At 34.4% G+C, this 18,480-nt stretch overlaps 1 protein-coding gene across 4 annotated transcripts in view; it reads right to left on the bottom strand.

Moving 5' to 3' along the window:
* EHBP1 (EH domain binding protein 1) overlaps nt 1-18,480 on the bottom strand; it is a 151,473-nt gene that overhangs the window by 49,008 nt on the left and 83,985 nt on the right. The window contains exons 9-10 of one of the 4 annotated variants that reach the window (XM_032497640.1): nt 8,989-9,133; nt 1,628-1,735 (exon numbers count right to left, since the gene is read on the bottom strand). In XM_032497640.1, coding sequence (XP_032353531.1) covers nt 1,628-1,735; nt 8,989-9,133 — 253 coding nt within the window. Of the gene's footprint in view, nt 1-1,627; nt 1,736-8,988; nt 9,137-18,480 lie in introns of all 4 variants that reach the window. The other 3 variants (XM_032497639.1, XM_032497642.1, XM_032497641.1) reach the window with 3 other exon arrangements.

Raw genomic sequence — 18,480 nt, 5'->3', positions numbered from 1 at the left:
CCAACACTTACTGGCACGCTGGAGAGTTGTAAACAATATACTAGTTAACTCCAAAAACAAGAAGACAGATATGTTTTCTTTTTTGGCATACATAAAGTAGGAAGAATGTTTTTAAAAAGGACAAGAGTCAAGCCTGTTAGACTTAACATTAACCAACCTTTAAATACATTAAAATATCCACAATGTTGCTATTACTATTCCCCTTACCTTACCTAAAAAATGGCTCATTTGTCTTGTCTTCATAATCTACTGTTAAATCAGAAAATATGCACCACTTATTGTCACTGATTTTATAATTCTATGAATCAAATGTTAAGGCTTCAATTCTGTACTTAGGGATGCCCTCAGTGGTAAAGGGATGTTATTGGTCTGATAAAGACTTGGGTGGTGGTTGTGGTGAGAAGGTGGGTAAGAAATAACAAAAAGCTATTTCAAAAAGAAAAATGAAACTTGCCCAAGTTTTACAGTATTTTAAATACAAAGAAGTAAAAGGTAGTCCTCATTTTGGATTAAACATTTAAAAACTTTCCTTAAATATCAGCATTCTCCTGGACTGACACAATTATAAATAAACTGACTTGTATCCAGTAAAAGTATAATTTAATACTAGACCTTGAAGGAGCTACTGACAAAAGATATGGATTTTGGGGGGATGCCCCTATAGTCAGGAAGACCCTTGTTTGATGGTTTCTTGGAGAAATAATAGCATGATTTCAAATAGGTGAAGAAACGAAGCAAGTTGGCATTGCAGTGACATGCCACGGCTGGGAAGAATACCTGCTCTCTCCCTTTAGCTTCTTATAGGAAAATATAAACATAAGATATTTCACTTTCTTATCCTTAACTCTAGGGAGATTGCCAAAGACTTTTTATTGCTATAAATAATTCAATTCAATAAGCACTTATGGAACATCTCAGGTATACAAAGCTACCTGCTGCTGACTTATAAAGGCAATGCATACAGAACACTCACCTATTAAACCACAAGCGAGTATCTTTATATTTTATATAATAACATAGGTTCAACTGCCAAAGTGATTATTGGTATAATATTTACTGATATATGATATGAGATTAATTTAATAGTAGTGTATATAAGCAGTTTTCAAAGAGTTTTATTATAATCAGTTATTATGTGTAAAGTAATTTATCAGTTGTAAATATTTGAAGTAAGCACAAAATTTACAAAATATTATTACAGCTAAGACTTTCAACTCTAAACCAATAGAAACGATGATCCATGGTTTAGATTTATATCTGAAGTATTCCATAGGTATTAATCTATAACTTACAATATCACAGCAAAATATTTAGGCTGAGATGGGAACCAATCATAGAATGGCCACAAATTGTCCCATATAACATAAAATACAAAAGTGAATCTAGTAAAAAGAGAAAAGCTAGAATTTGCTATTTCAATTTTATTGTTAATTTTAACACTAAGTCTAAAATAAAATAATGACATAAAATTGATGGAAAGTGGATTCAGCTAAATGATTTGTGAGGGTATAAGATGTAATAAAACTACAAAAAGCACTTATTATCATCACTGATGAGATAATAATAAAAATGTAACAGTTGAGTTTGCCATGCAGCAGGACACAAAACATTTATAATGTGAAATTACCGGGAGTATCAAGGTCATTTTCTAAGTTAGTAAGTTCATCTCCACCTCCTACAACAAAGCCTTCGGGAATCTCCTCGTTAGTATCTATCTCAACATTATCATTTTCATCTGTAGGAACATGTAGCAATAATGTTAGTATGTTATTTCTACTTTATATCATTTGTCTGAAACACTAAGAAGAAAAATCAGCATTTTAATGACAGTTGTTCAAATTCAGGTCTGACACAGATGAGCAAGTTAAGAAATCACTTTTAAGTCACTTTTTCACTATTGGATTAACATTTACATGTTATATTCATATGTCAAAGATGAATTGTCACATCAAAGCAGAAGCAAAGGTTCTGACAATTTGCCACATGCTATCTCTGAATCACTGAGGTCAGAGAATCGTTATCTTTCAAAATGTAATCTATTTAGAAATCTCTAATAACAGTACACGAAAATAAAGTTGGTTTGGTAACAAAGTCATCAAATAACATTTCTAAATTTCACATTTTAATCATTTATTATATATAATGTATAAAGAAGCAAATCATTCTTTATAAATTTGTAGCTATATTTTAATCATTTGAAGACAAATGCAATATTATTAATTTAATGCAATGTTATCATAAAAGCATTATGGATAAATTGAAAGACAAGATTGAGATGAGAACAGACAGTACCTTTATGAAAAAGAAAGTTTAGAAATAAGATAGTACATCTTGGAAGACATAAAGCTGAGGAAGACACTGTTTATTACTCAAAATTAAATACATGGAAATGAGGTAGTCTTACACTATTTCTTACACAATTAGTAAAATGTATTAGGTCACAATTAATTAATGGCATCATTTTTTTACACTGAAAATTATATATTTTTTCCTTTCTGAATCCTAGTGATAAAATTGGTTATGTAATTTTGAATATTATACATTTAAAAAGGCAAAGCAATAATTTGATTTGCATATTAGAAGTTTAGCTTTAAATTCTACCATTGACAGGCAATATACCTTTTGGAGAAATATCTGTTTAGCCCTGGGAATTGAAGAATATTCCTACTACTCTACAGTTTATTTTCTCATAGGGTAATTTTTATTAATAATGAGGTATTCCAAAGATTATTACAATTGAGAAATTCCAAATCTATAACTTTGGCTTAACCCTTCAATATTTGTTCTTTCCCTGTATAGTTTTGTGTTTAATTTTGGGCTTCTCAAGTAAATATTTATATGAGTATTAATATTAATAATAATAGTTTACATTTATTGAAGACTTCCTATGTACTGTGTAAGCCATTTAGAAGAATGCAATAAAGAAAAAAAAAAAAAGAATGAGAAATGCCCCCAGGGGAAAAAACATTGCTACATGCTTCCAAAGTGCTAATTACACATGACTATATTTTAAGTACAACCAGATGAGAGATCTTTTCTAATCAACTGTGCTTAGCACAATTACTTTGACTAATTTCGTAAGTTACCGTCTTTATCTTCATTAGCCTCAAAAAATTTTTCTCCAAAAAATTTTGTAGTAAAGGGAAATGAATTAACAAATATTTCCTTGTATTACTCTGTGCCAGATAGTTTACTATCAATAGTTTTTAGAGTATGGTACTTACTTGCTGCTAACCAGCCTCCACTGGTTATTACTGACCACAATTAATTTAAAGTGAAAGCATAAAATTCAACATTCATTCATTTATTTATTAAAGAACCTTCTACTGTGTACTGGATCTGCAATTCACAAAACAGTGCTAGATGTTGAAGAGATACCAAGTTGTACATTTATTCCACCTTAAAAGTTATACATTCAAATGACTAAAATACCATGTAGGACATTTAAATGTTATGGAGTAAAAAACAAGGCACAGATTAAATTCAAAAGATGAAAAGGTTATTCCCTGCCAATAGCACCAGGAATTATTTTTTGAAGCACTAATCTTTAAATTGGGTTTTCAGAAATGTACAGGGTTTCAAAAAGTACAACTGAGGAGAGGGCATTACAGGCATGAAATCAGGAAAGGGTAGGTTATGTTCGAAGAACATAAAGTCCTATTTGGCTCAAGCATACTTAAAGGGAAATAACTGGAGGTAAGTCTTGAAAAGTAAAACTGCAGGGAGCACTGAAGGAGAGAATAGGATGTTTAGATTTTACTTGGTAGGAATGGTGAGACACTGGTGCTCAAACATGATCAGCAATGTGCTGTTTGAGAGCAGTCTATATAAGCAGTTTCCCATCAAAGTGTCTTATTGTAATCAGTTGTAAAGTATGTATAAAATAATTACTAGTAATATAAGCACTGAAGCTTATTTTATTTATAAATTAGAGTAGCTCCAATATTATTTCTAAAATATCACTCTTGCTTACATCCTGACATGCCTTCACACGTGAAAGAAAAAGTAGTCCAGGGACTGCACATAGGAGTATAGCCATGTGACATCATCCTTCATGCGAGGTTGCTGACTTAGATGTCAGATTCTAGAACAGAAAGGCTGGAGGCAGGAAATCCAGGTTGGAGACTGTTATAATCCATAGGTAAGCAGTATGGAGAGCCCACCCTATCATAAAAGAATTGGCAGTGGGTATGACTTGAAAACCAACTAGATATTGGGTAGCTGGGGGAGGGATAACAGAGGAGAGGAAAAGTGAGGCAGACGTCAACACTGACTCTCCAGCCTGAGTGACTAGACGGATGACACTGCTATGAAAAGAAGCTAAGTCTGGAGATGTGGTTGGATGTGAGTATTTTCAGGTCCTTGGGACTCACACTGGGATATTCATTATGCACTTAGACAGTGCCAGGTTACTAGGTGATGTTAAACAGGTGCCATTCAATTTCCCGACTAAATGAAATCTCTATACTACCACTCACCAGTAATGCTGAGTGGGTTAACTCAATGTTTATTTATGTATTGTTTACCTTAGATAAAAGGATTACTACTTGGAAGGGCAAGAGTTAAAACTGATCTCCTATACAGTTCAGGTCTTCTTAAGAATAGATTTCCACTTTCTTTCCATTCACTGACTTCAGTTTTACCAAGAATACTTGAAATCTTTTTAACAGCTAATGTTACACATTTCTTAACACCTGTGGAAATACTCTAAATGCATTCTAGCTGAACCAAAATGCATGTGTGTTTACATGTGTGTGTGTTTAGGATACTACAGATTATATATGATATAAATAAGATTATTTATATCTTTAAGGATAACCACTGGAAACCCGTTAGGTGAGCATGGCAGAAAGTAAACTAGAGATCCAACAGACAACAAAAGGTAGTATGCAAGTATGGCATGTATAATGTATGCAGGAAAAGGTAAAAAGAGACTGGATATACACTGGAATGAGACAATGCATCCCAGCTGACACCACACAGCACTATAAGCAAAATGGGAATCCCAATGGTATGATTAATAGCACGGCATTAAGGTCAGTCTTATAACACTTATCATTTCTAAATAAACTGAATGAAAAACCAAGATATTTGGTGACAGCAAAAAAAAAAAAAAAAAACAAAAAAACAGAAGACTATCTGCACTTAAAAAAAGAGAAATCGAGGCTATCATTAAAAACATATTCAGAATAAAATTTCTTATTTGTATCATGATTCATTGAAGGTCCCCTGCAAAACACTTAACTTAAAAAGTTATTATATAGAAATCAAACAAAAGATAGAAAACAATACAAACATATTACCAATAGAAGCTGAAAATAAAAATTACTGAAGACCTATATCATTTTATTTTGGTTCAACAAATTTAGATTAATCTATTTGCCATAACTGAAATAAGGATTAACGTAGGCACAAATTCTGACGGACAAAATTTTAAAATTTTCCTTTATTTATTTGAAATGCAAAAAACAAAGTACACTACTCCATCTAAATCAGAGAGGCAAAAATGTCAGTTTAAAAGTTAAATAACCCTAACCTAACTCAAACCAAAGTGATAAGCTGCAGAATAAATACATATATATGTGTGTATATATATAAATACATGCATAAATATATAAAATCTATATACCTACTATACCATGTCATATATAATAAATACATGATATAATATTATCTTAAAACTAGATAGGCACCTTCCTTGAAAGTGCCCATGGACCATTAACAAAAATTCAATATTTATCTGGCCAAAACAAAAATGTATTAATTCTCAAAGCAGAAATTCAGGCCATATTCTCTGACCATAATGCCATATAACTAAAAATGAAAATATCACACTTTGTCCCCAAACAACTACACCCCACCAAGTAAGATTAATATAATAAATGAACCCACAAGTTTGTACATAAAAGGAGGATTTTAAAATGAGGCTGTTATAGGTCTATAACAAATGAAGCAGAAATTGAAAAAAACACATGTAGTATACCACAATATCACTTGATTCTCCTGTAAGTCCTAAAATTATGTCAAGAGGAGGACAAGTAAAAGCTAGGATGTAGCTAGCTCCTTGGACTAATTCTTGTTATTTCACAAGAATTAGGCTATTTCTGGTTGCAAAAGGATGTAAGTGGGTTGCTTGAATACATGGCTTTACATGACCTAAAATACCTTGCATGTAAACCCATGAAGCTGACAACACCACACCTCAAACTTACTAAGTTTCCTTTTCTCACTGAGGCTGGTTGCTGAGAATGGAAAAAAGCAAGCTTTTCAAGTAGGTTCAGGCAACGAGTCTGGGATCATGTTCAAAACATGCCCTAGGCTGTGCTTTCACCTTATTATTTCAGCTTTTGACTACCCCGTCTTCTTTGTCACTAGGATCACTGCTTCCAGAAATCTTCCTAACTCAGTTCGTAATTTAGGCTAGTCCCTACTTCTTTCTTTCTCCTTTCATGCCATTCCTTATTCAGACCTGATAACTCCTACTAGACATGGAAAGAGTATACACTAATTTGTTAATTCTTTCCCCTGACTTATCAACTTTATAGGGTCATTTTCACTTAGGAATTAGACTCTCATGAAATCAAGTGAATTTCCACTTTGCCAAGCAAGGGTCAGCAAACTATAGCATGGGGGCAAAATCCAGCCGACTACCTTTTGGGGTCAATAACATGCATGCCATTAATTTACACATTGTTCAAGGCTGCTTTCAGACTACAAGGACAGAGGTGAGTAGTTAAGACAGAGACTACATGGCCTGCAAAGCCTAAAATATTTACGCTGGCCCTTTCCATGAAGTTTGCCAAATCCTGGCCTAGTATAAAGTGGCTGCCACTGCTAAAAGATAAATGCGTGTGTATGGATGGTTGAATTCTAGGCAGAAATTTTACCCTCTGCCTTGTCCTAAAAGTCTCTTCCCCTACTCCCAGCCTCAAGAGCTTCAGCTTAGACCTTGAGGCCAGAGCAGATCTAGTTAGAGTCATACACCTTTATCAAGACAGGGCAGTATCCACTACTGAGGTCACGGAATCGGCCTGCTCCATTTGTTGGAAGTCAACCTTAGCTCTGATTAAGAGCCTATCATCTGATATGTGGCTGCTCTCAACATCCAAGTTATGCTGTGCCCTGCTCACTTTGATCTCCTTAGGGACTGGAGTCTAGCTTCTTCAGCAGGTTCTCATAAATCGAAACTTGTCCCATCTACATTTCACCTGGTTTTTCCTGTTCTAGTCTGTACTTCTTTGCTAGCTTCAGAGATCCAGTCCTCACTTGTACTTTACTTACTCTATTGCCTGTTGAATGATCCCAAAATCAGATCTTTACTTTCCCTAGTTACCAAGTTGGGAAGATACTCATTTTGGGGTTGTAACATTGATGAAGTCTCTCTACCTAGTCTAGTCCTGGCTTAGCCTCAACTAGGGTTGGATTATAGAGATAAGAACAATTACAGAGCTGACTCATCACATACCATTAATCAAAAATTTTTTACTTTTTAGCTTTCCCAGAGTTCACAACTCACTTAGCAGTTTTATCTGCTCATTTTTGGGAAAAAAAAAATTAAGAGACAGTGGATGCTTCTCTATCTTATTATTACTATTCTCCTGTGGGTTTATGATGACATAGGAAAGCAGTATTAGTAGCTTTAGGACAGTCTATCTGGAGGGTCAAGAATATGAGACTTTTTCTATCATTATGAGATATAAGGTGACAAGGATATTTAAGATTTACTTAGAGTATCTGGAATTTTTATGATTATCAAAGAAACACCTTGTTATTAATAATAAATGAAAGCAAACTATCATAGTACTATATAAATGTAGCTGTGAGCAGTTACTGATATTACTGTAAAACTTCAGTAGTGAGTAAAGAAACTAATAAAAAAATTCTGAAAGATAGGAGTTGAAAAGGTAAGATGAAAGACTTAAATAAGATACAAACATTCTGAGAAGACGAGATGGACAGATACACAGTTGCTTGGGAAAGCAGCTTTTAAACTCATGTGTTAGAAGGTTGTATGCTATAGACACTGCCTGGAATGCTCTACAACAGTAAGATTTTAATACAAGAAACCGATTAGAAATAATAGCAGTAAGTTTCAGTTAACTTTGAAGAAACATATCATTGACCTAGAAATAGTTTCCTTTGTTTCAATTCTCTAAAGTCTTATTCGAGTCCTCACTTGCCTACTCTCCAGAGTGATCTTAGCATGATGAACTCGGGACAAGTACCTGGCATGTTTTGGAAGATAAATAGGTTACACACCTTTGAAATAAAAAAGCCCAAAGGCCTCTTGAATATACTACTCTTAAATAAAAATGTAAAAGTTCCAAGTTAAAGATGCCCAAATTAAGCACTGAGAGGCAAAATTAAAATTCTCTTTAAATATATATACAATCCTTGTCCCAACATTAAGCTTAGAATTTCAAAATCTAAAGATATTGAATAGTCCCTCTTAGAATAAGGAGGCTAAGAAGAAATGCATATGGGGCTTATTTGAAAGTCTTACAGGTCAGGCTATAATGCAGGAACATTGTTAAAGCTCCTTTCCAAAGATCTGGTTCAAAGTGAAAATCTTTCATGCCAAAGCTCTCCACTAGCAAGTCCTGTGATCTCAATGTTGAGGACTTGATTGCATTTTATCCACTTCTAATGCAATTAATGAGGCATCACAGGGAATAACAAACTAAGGCCCATATGAGTTTTCTCCTAAATCATATTCTTAGTATTTCTTGAGTACCAATTATACTTAATTGTAATCAAAGTACTTATTGAGTTGTTAAAATTTAAGCCAAAAGGTTGATTTGGAAAATGGCAACACAGTCATCTTCTGATTTACTATGCTTCCTTTAAGATTTTTTGCAATGCATCAATAAGTTAGAAACTTTATGTATTTGATGCACAACATTTTGAAGTAAGAATAAAAAGTCCCAAAAGGTCCATTGTAGATTTCTGGGTTGTCTGTAGAATATGATACAAGATTCTTTAACTCACCTCCAGATGCCTTTGACCTTTCTTTCAACTTTTCTGCAGCCATTTCACTGTAGCTGGAAAGTTCTGACATCTTCACTCCAGATCGAGCTTCTGCTATTAGCTGACGAGCTCTCTCTCTCAGCTGCCGACGTCGCTCTTCATCTTGCTGCTAAGATATATTGAACAGTTGCCAACTCAGTAATTGACAGAAATGCAATTTCATTTTCAATCTGATCATCATGATAGTAACTGGTTTACAGTATGGTGCTTGGCCCACATTATAAATAGAATGCTCTATATCAGTTGGATGTCACACCATTTTTAAAAGACATCCAAGAATCAGATTTTTAAAAAACATTTACAAATTATTGTATTAAAATGTCTGTTAAAAATTCAAACTAGCCTTTAAAGAATGTTTGGCAATATAATTACTGAGAAAATAGCAGAAACTATTATCAGTAAAATAGGCTTAAAAAAAGTCCCAATACTGAGAACAGAATTTCAATTAATATTATTTTTTAAGAATAGAATTTAACTTGCCATTTTCTAGTAAAGGCATAGAACACTGGCTAAAAGATAACTTTGATAGCAGAAAATGCTGTTACATCATGTTGATCAAATATAGGAAATGGTATTTTTCAGGGGGCTGGAGCAGGAAGGGGGTAGTACATCAGTCACACAGTTATTGTTGTTGGTAGTTTTTAAATCAGAATTAGGTAACTGATGTACCCATCTCATTCCCACTCTCTCTCTCCCCAGATGAACACTGAGAAGAAAAAGTAAAATCTAATGTGGTTTCTGATATTTGAAATAACTAAAAATGATAGAGAATTAAGTAACTAAAATATTTTGCCTCCTAAAAAAAGTTACTATGAATCACAAATAATCAATGTGAAACTGGAAAGTACATAAGGCATTATTATGACAAAGCAAAGCCTGAAATAATCTGGCCCCAACATATCTGTGCAGTTATCTTCCCTTAACCTTTCCCATTCTCCATAAAACCTCACATCTATTTATACAGAATTGCTTATCATGTAGTTTCATGCACCCATAGATTTGAATATATCATTTCCTCTTCCTGTAATGTTCTTCTCTCATCTTAACTCCTACTCATTCTTCAAGATTCAGTCTAAACCCACTAAACTTCCCCTGACTATTCTCTCCTCCCCACTAGTGGAATGAAGTTCTCTTCTTCTATGTTACTATAGTACTGTGTGTGTGTGTGCGTGTGTTTGATTACTTTTTAAAATAATACTTGTCAAGTTATAACTCTGTGCAAATGCCTTTTTATCAGTAGAATTGAGCTACTTGAAGGCAGGAGCTATATCTGATTTATCTTTGTAGCTCTGGTCCTTAGTATACACCTTGATATTTGGTACTTGTTATAGAAATTTCAAGCATGAAAGCTTATCATTTATACACTCAAAGCTTATAATACAGAGAAAAAGAGAAAACACTCACAATAAGGAGGTCTGATCAAAATGCATCAAGAGTTCAGACGAAAGAAAGAACATTTTTGTCTGAGAGACAAACAGAAGGCATCACTGCATCATGGTTCTTGAGTTGAGCCTGCAGAATGAGCAGGATTTGCAATGGGTACAGGTGGGAATTGGTAGTTAGGTGGGTCAGTGTGGGAGAGCCTAAGAGGTAGGAACAATACACAGGCAAGAAAGTATATTGTGTGAAAAATATATAATCTAGTTTTTCCTTATCTCAAGACAAAAATAATGACAGAAAGACAAGGTAAGAAAAATAAAGTTAGGTAGATAGAGAAGCCCTGTCTGACAGGGTGAAGTACTTTGTTTTTATTTCAAAGACAGTGAGGGTCAGCGAAAGGTTGTTTTCGTGCAACTTTTTTTTTTTCCCCCAACCAGAGGTGTCTTTGAGAAAGATTAATCTGATAACAGTGTATGTGACAGGCTGGCATAGAGGAACTGGAAAGAAACCACCTAGGTGGCTTTTATAAATAGTCCAAAGAAGCTGTGATGAGATTCAGAACTGGGATGGTGGCAATGGGAATGGAAAGAAACAAGTGTAAGAAATACATTCACAGGAGAACTGGTATCTGTACCAATTCTTGGTAACTGAGTAGACGTAGAGGGAAGAAAAAGCTGAGTCAGAAGTTTTAAATCTGGGCAACCAGCAGAACTGCAGCACTAAAAATGGAAATAGAAAAACAAAGAGGAAGTCTAAGAAGAAAAGGAGAGGAGGTTTTAGATAAGACAAGGTTGAGAGGCTGGCTGAACATCTGAGTAGAGATTTAAGTAGCTGGGAAATGAGATTGATGCTGAGAAGTGAAGTCAAACTATGACTACAGAGCTAATGACTGAAGTTACAGGAATATCTGAAAGCACCTGAAGAGATGCTGTAGAGAAAAACAAGGGCTACTATCTTAAACCTGGAAAACATCTATATTTAGATAAAAAGAAGGAAAAGAGACAGAGAAAGAAGAGGAGGAGAACTAGAATACTGATGTATCCTGAGAATCAAAGTAGAAGCTTTCATGACAAAGGGAATAGCAACTGCAGTAGATGTTAGAGATTAGTTAGACTGAACAATAAAAGGAGCAATCAAACTTGGTAGGCAGTACCACTGGGGACAGGGGTAGACATCAGACTGATGGAGTTCATGCCTAGGCAATTATTTCACAAATTTTGAGATGGCCAGTTCTGAGAGACACCAAAATTAATGGGGGTAGGTTAACAGGGGTATCAAATGAATCCAGAGACAAGATAGAAGCTTCCAGTGGACAAACTGAAAAAACTTCAGTATCAAAACAATGACTACAATGAACTGAATCAATGAAATCACACTAAATCAATGAAGATTCATCAATTCATCATGATATTCAAAAAGTCCTTAGACGGATGTATAAACTCATTTGAGGTAGCCTTTAAAACAACTCCTGCAAATTAGTAAGTAGAAGAAAAAAATCAAGAATTTATCTTTGTCTTTCCAGCGGGAAGTGAATTTTAGGGTAAATAAATAGCCCCAGTCAATGAGGGAAAGTTCTACTCTACAAAACAATACCAGCTATAATAATAATTTTAAAAAGCTAAAATTATAAAGATACAACTGTGCCATTCATTAAAGAATGACTGATTCTAGTAAGGGTCGTCAAATGTTATTAAAGCACTTAGGCACGTGTCTAGTGAGGAACTAGATATTCATTTTATGCTGTGGCAGACTCTGTTTCCCAAAGATGGCCACAACAGTATTTCATATTCCACATGCTTTCTGTAATGTTACCTGGCCACTCTTTCATCAGGAGGTGGAGTTTAATTCCTCCCCTTGAATGTGGGCCAGCTGTAGTGACTTGTATATAATCAATAGGATGTAGAAGTGTTGCTGGTGATTTACAAGGCTAGGTCAGTAAAGGCTACACCTGTTTAGCCCAGTTCTCTTGAAATACTTGCATTTTGTACTTTCTGGGAACCCAGCTGTCATGCTGTGAGAATCCCAGGCTCCATGGATATGCTCCAGTCCACACTGCCAGCCAAAATCAGCCTTGAGTCTTCCTGGCCCATGTGTCAGACATGTGAATAAAGTCTTCAGATGACCTCAGCCTTCATCCATTTTGGGTCCCCTCCCAGCTGTTCAAGTCTCCCCAGCTGAGGCCCCAGACAATGTGGAACAAAGCATCCTCACTGTGTCCTATGTGAAGTCCTGACCCACAGAATCAGTGAGAATAAAAACAATTTTTACACCATTAAGTTTGGGATTGTTTGTTTGTTTGACAGCAATAGAACACCACATAGATAATTAAAGCTTAAAGTAATACCACATAGATAATTTCCTAGTTGGAAAAGGAAAACCTAACTGTAAATGGAGAGATCAAAACTTGATCAGGGATTAGGGACCACTAGTCGAATGGTCAGTCTTAGCATCACTAATGTTGAGTCAACCATATATTATATGTTTTTTGATGTGAAGCACATGAAGTAAACACCACCTATAATATTCTATCCCAAATGTCCAAAAAGTGAATCTACTAAGCCTTTAGATATAATCTCCAGTTTATCATAAACACAGGGAAGAGAGAAATATGATAAATGACACAGCAAGGAAGCAACTAAACAAATCTAGAAAATAGGATATTCAGGACAATTGCCCTGGTCATTTTAACAAGAGAGTTATAAAAACAAACACACAACCAAAACCAACTAATCAATTATCTTTCCCAACAACGAAAGGGACTTAACCAGATGCAACGTATAGTCTTGGGTTAGATGCTAATTTGGATAAACCAGCTGTAAAGGACACTGTTGAATCAATTAGAGAAATCCAAATATAATCACAATATTAAATGAGGGGAAATGTAACTTGACTGAAAAAAAGTTAATATAGTAATAATCTCATTTTGTCATTTTGGCAAAATAAATACATACATAAGAAAATGACTTGGAAGGTAATTCACAAAGTTGTCATGGTGGAGACATCTGGGTGTGGAAATGTGGTATTTTTGTTTTCTCACTTTAATTTGTCTTCATTTTCTTTCTATAATACACATGTACTACTCTTGTAATACAAGAATCTTGGGGGAAGGAAGGAAAGATGAGATGGTAGGCTTCTGGGGTGGATGGTGATTGCGGTAGGGGCGAAAGAAGAGAGATCTAACATTCGAGGGGAATTTTCTTAATATTTAGAGACACAAGCTTATTTGTAGTTAGAGGAGTAGTACATACTGGGCAGAGTGAGACTGAAGATGTAAGAATATACAAAAATCCTCAGTCATTATCAGTACTTCTGAATAAAAGGAAATGCAGGCTTGACAATGGTGATTTTGCTGATGGTTGCAGGTATCTCTGAGCTTTTATGTGCTTAAGTGCTCTATGTGCATGATTTCATTTAATTTTCACTACCCGATTTTCACCAGTGGGAATATTTAGGTTTAGAGCTCCAAAGTCACACAGCTAGAACTGATGTCAGAGCCAAGTGTCCAGCCCAAGTCTGTTTGACTATAGGGCCCTTGCTCTTAACCTCCAATTTGATCCCCAAAAGTATCAAATTACATGACCAACTGAGGAAAATTGAGCTTTTACTAAACTTTCATCTTTCAAACTTAAGAAAAGTTAAGAGCACTAATAAAAACCATTATTTAATATGCCCCAGGCAACTAGGTTTAAGTGAATTTCACTACGTGAATAACAACTTCTTGCAGAGCTGGAATTTGGTGATTCTCAGACTAAGATGAAGTGGTCTTGGGTCATCTTAACTGTGTTAAAATAAGTCATTCTACCTTCCTGAATATGAAATGGGAACCTAATTTCTTCTTACCAGCTACTGCCTCACCCTTCTCCCCCAGAAATATTCTCATCTGCAAATGTTTGAGAGCTTATCAAGAGTGCAATTTAAAGCAGGCAATCATTAATAAAACCAACTTTAAATACTAATTAGGGACACTTTATCAATTTCCATGTAAATTGTTTGTTTGTACCTATTTACTCATCATTGTTCTCTATACAATAGAAAAAAATGCAAATGAACAAATCAGAATGCAGCCTTAATGGGACTTTCTGTTTATAACCATTAGCCCAGAGGTGTGCTGTAATTCAATTCTCAAGTAGCAAGATTTAGCCTCATTAACAGACTGCAAGGGCAGGTTACAACTCATAAAACCCTACAGTAAACAAAGTTTATGGACACAGCACAAAATCTTGAGCCTGATTGACAGAATTCTAGTTCTCTATCAGATTGCCTTGATTTACTTTTCTACTAATGTCCTAACACCACAGAGACAATTTTGCCTGGGCCTAGAGCTCTCTAGTGGGATGGCGTATCTGTGTTGTTTGTTTTCTCACCCATTAAGTTCCCTAAAGACAAAGAACCAACTCAGAAAATAGAAGTTAATTGTTAAGGACAGAATGAATAGCTTGTAATTACAGCAACTGATTAGACAACCAATTTTAAATGATAGTATTATACATTTCCAGATTCATTGTAAGTATAATTCATTTAATTTTTATATATAAGCTCCATTAAAAGTCAGACTTTACAGTAATATTTAAAGAACACATTGCAAAAAAAATCTATGTATCTTTTACTCAACATACTGTTTATCTCAAAATCATAAAATAACCAGACAGTAAGAGTAATGATTATTTCACTATTTTTATACGTTAGTATATTTGAATATTTCTGACAATGTTTGCAGTAAACCTACTCAAGTACAGAAATGTGTTATCTGTTGCGACCATTCTGCATTCAAAAGACAGTGACTCACAGCTGTAAATAAGTCATTTGTTTACTATATCTGCTGAGAAAAATAAAAGGAATCTTTTCAACGGGAGGAAAGGTAAGAAAGGTAAGAAAATCAGAGACTGCTGTCATTAAGAAATACACCTGAAAAATTAATTCACAGGAAACCTATATATCTTTCATTTACCTGCCGTGTCTATAAATAAACTGAAGTAGTTAGGCTTCTGATTTCCAAGAATGGGTCTGATGACATTTATCTTTTTCTATACAGTATTTAGAGCTTTAGAACGAGTTATATGGGATATTCCAGCTTTTGTAAGATGAAAGTACTCTTTAGAGGGTTTGATGGAAGCTGTATTTTTGAGTAAGTACTAGTTGTGTGCTTGTGCAATATTTTCACATGTGCTGTCTCATTTAACATTTACAACTCTCTGAGGTAACAATATCACTGTGATTTGATAGAAATTGAATCTTACTTAAATATAGCACCCAAGGTCATACATCTTGTAAATGGCATAGTAAGAATTAAAATCAGTGCCTGATTTCAAAGTGCTGGTCCTACCTATTACATAACTGGTGTTCAGAAAATCTGTCTCAGGTCCTACTGTAACTGTGATTAAAAAAACCAAACCAACAGTTTTTTATACACTTGGGTTATACAAATCAGGTTAAATTCCCCTTTGTGCTACTGAATACAGAGAGGTGAAGAGAAACTAACTTATTTACATTCAGTTAAAACTCAGGTTCCTGACCTTAAATTATAAGCCTTCAGAAAAGTGCTGTATATGGTACATTTAAGCTTTACTCTGTTCTCTTTGTTAACATCTTTAGGATAAGGCAAAAGTTCTCTTATGGTGCAAAAAACTTGTATTTCAACACAACAGATTTAAAATATTCAAATATAGAAGATGGATCAGAACTAACCAATTTGGACATAAACTGAAAAAATATTTAGCCTTTTCACAGCATGACTTCAAGTTACTATTTTCCTTATCGATTTAAAATGGTCTACAATCTGCCATAGATGGATGCACTAGTAAAACTTGACAATTTAAGGACAAACTCTTCAAGAATAAGTAATGTAATTCCTTGTTTCCTTCCCATAAAAATGTATTGGTATGCAATTTTTATATTTCACAGTTCACCGACATCTAGGCAAGCTTTCTTCCACTGCTTCAATGGTGCTACTTTTAATTTTATCCTCCTTAGTCGTAGTAATTAAAGTGATCAGCAGTGGCATCCCAGCGGCTTTGACACAGTTACAACCCCCTAGCAGACTTTTGCTTTTAAGGGGAAGGGAAAGAAAAAGACTAGAGTTTCATTTCACAGAGAACAAGAAAATCAGGTTTCTCCAATCCTCAACTTCATTCAATTGTTCTTTCAGCAGCCTTTGGATCTTAAGAATCAAATAAAAATGGCTGCCATGGGGGGTCCTTTTTATACTTGCCGCAAATGTCACCGACTGACATTACTTTAGCCAAAAAATGATGCCATGGATTTGTGTAGGTGAATTAGAACATGAGAAACTGTCAGTGTAGCTGCTGAGATCATTACCCACCCAAGGGTGTCTTTCAGAACATTAGATATTTTTATTCAGTCAGTTGAAAAAATATAGATCGAGAGGTCTTTCTATGTAAGAAACATGTCTACACACATTCTCATGAAATAAGCTTTAACAAAATTTCAAAAATATATTATTTCAAATAACTGTAGTCTGCATCCTTACTGTTTGTAAATTTGTGCTTATAACAGAACAAACCAACCCATGATTCTATATCCTTTACCTCCCTTAAAAACACAGTATTACTTGCGTTTTCCAGTGTTTCATATGGTTTTAGTAAGTGGACTTTCATTAATTAGGCTAAATATATTTTAACTTAACTAAATTTTTTTTTTAAAGGGCTTTACTTAGTACTGCTAGTATTTCACAGGATTCTGTTCTCAAAATGGTCCATGAAATTCCTCAATTTTATAGTAAACTAAGAGAAAGAACTTGACTGCCACCCTTTCATCATTAGACAGGAAGCAAGGCTCTGTTATTAGGCATTCAGAAAGGACAAAAAAAAAAAAAAAATCTGTGCTTGTCCAGAGGCAAGGATTACCAAAGTGCACCTATTCACTTGCTATGGAAGACAGAATAAAAATAAAAAATAAAATTACAAGATATTTAAATGTTTGGGTAGACTAGATATTTTTCTGCCAGCTTGATCAGTTCTTGACTGAATAAACAGGATTTAGAGGGAAGCATTAAAACTGTTTAGCAGATCTTTTCAACCCATTTCAAACTTTTCTTATGCTGGTTTGTAATATAAGCAGACATGCTTATAAATGGCCACACCTGCTCATTTCTCTGGGGATGGCCTGATCTCTGTTTCTCTAACAAAGAAAGAAAGAAAGAAAAAATCAGCCTTTCTTGTTGCAAAACAGAGTGGAAAGTCAAAATCTTTCTCAAGTTTGCCCCATCTGGTCAGATTAAATCTTTGATCAACCCTGGGGATTACATTTATTTTTGTAATAACTACTGAATTTTGGGTTTGTTTTAAATACATAGGGAAAATATTAAATAGAATGTGAATTTAAGTTTGAGATCTGGTTTTTTTATATGTGAGCAGAAAGTATAAAAGACCTAGTTCAGAAAAAACAGACATGCATTTTAAGAATTCAGATTTCATTAGTATTCATTTCATGAAACTGAGTATATCATACTCAAGTTTTTAAAATATATCTCTGTTCCCATATACAGCAACTATTATTTTTAATTGTAGCATTTGTTTTGCCCAAGTGCTGAAAAATAAAGAATTCTAAACAGAAGAGTGTAAGATCAAGTTAATGTTGCTAAATGAATCTTTCCTTTAAGTATCTGGAAGCAGTCTGGGATATAAAGTTTTATATTCTAAGTCAGTAACCATTTTCTTTTTTCATTAAACTAATATATATGAATTTCTAGTAGATACTGTATTTCTCTAAAAATAATTCTTTTTAGGATTATAAAAGCAATTATTTTGTGTTTTTGAAAACTCCAAATTGCATTAGCAGAACTAATGGAAATAGTTTGGGCCTCCAAAAAGGACCCTTTGATAATTTAATTCCTCTTTTCTTTGTGAAATTGATAACTTCTTAGTTTAAAAAAATTATAAGAAAAAAAGAAGAATGGCTGACTAAGTAAGTATCACCTTGTGTTACATCCAAGGCCTCTTGCTGGTTGTCTGGCTGCTCTTTTGTAGGCAAAAAGGAGCTGAACGCTCTCTGGCTCCTTAGATCTGGCCCAACAAATGCACTGCCAGTCATGCACATGGATCGAGCTTAAAACCC

This window comes from Camelus ferus, chromosome 15 (genome assembly GCF_009834535.1).
Source record: "Camelus ferus isolate YT-003-E chromosome 15, BCGSAC_Cfer_1.0, whole genome shotgun sequence".
NCBI lineage: Eukaryota > Metazoa > Chordata > Mammalia > Artiodactyla > Camelidae > Camelus > Camelus ferus.
The sequence above is the reverse complement of the archived record's forward strand: the minus strand, read 5'-3'. Positions and strand labels throughout refer to the sequence as shown.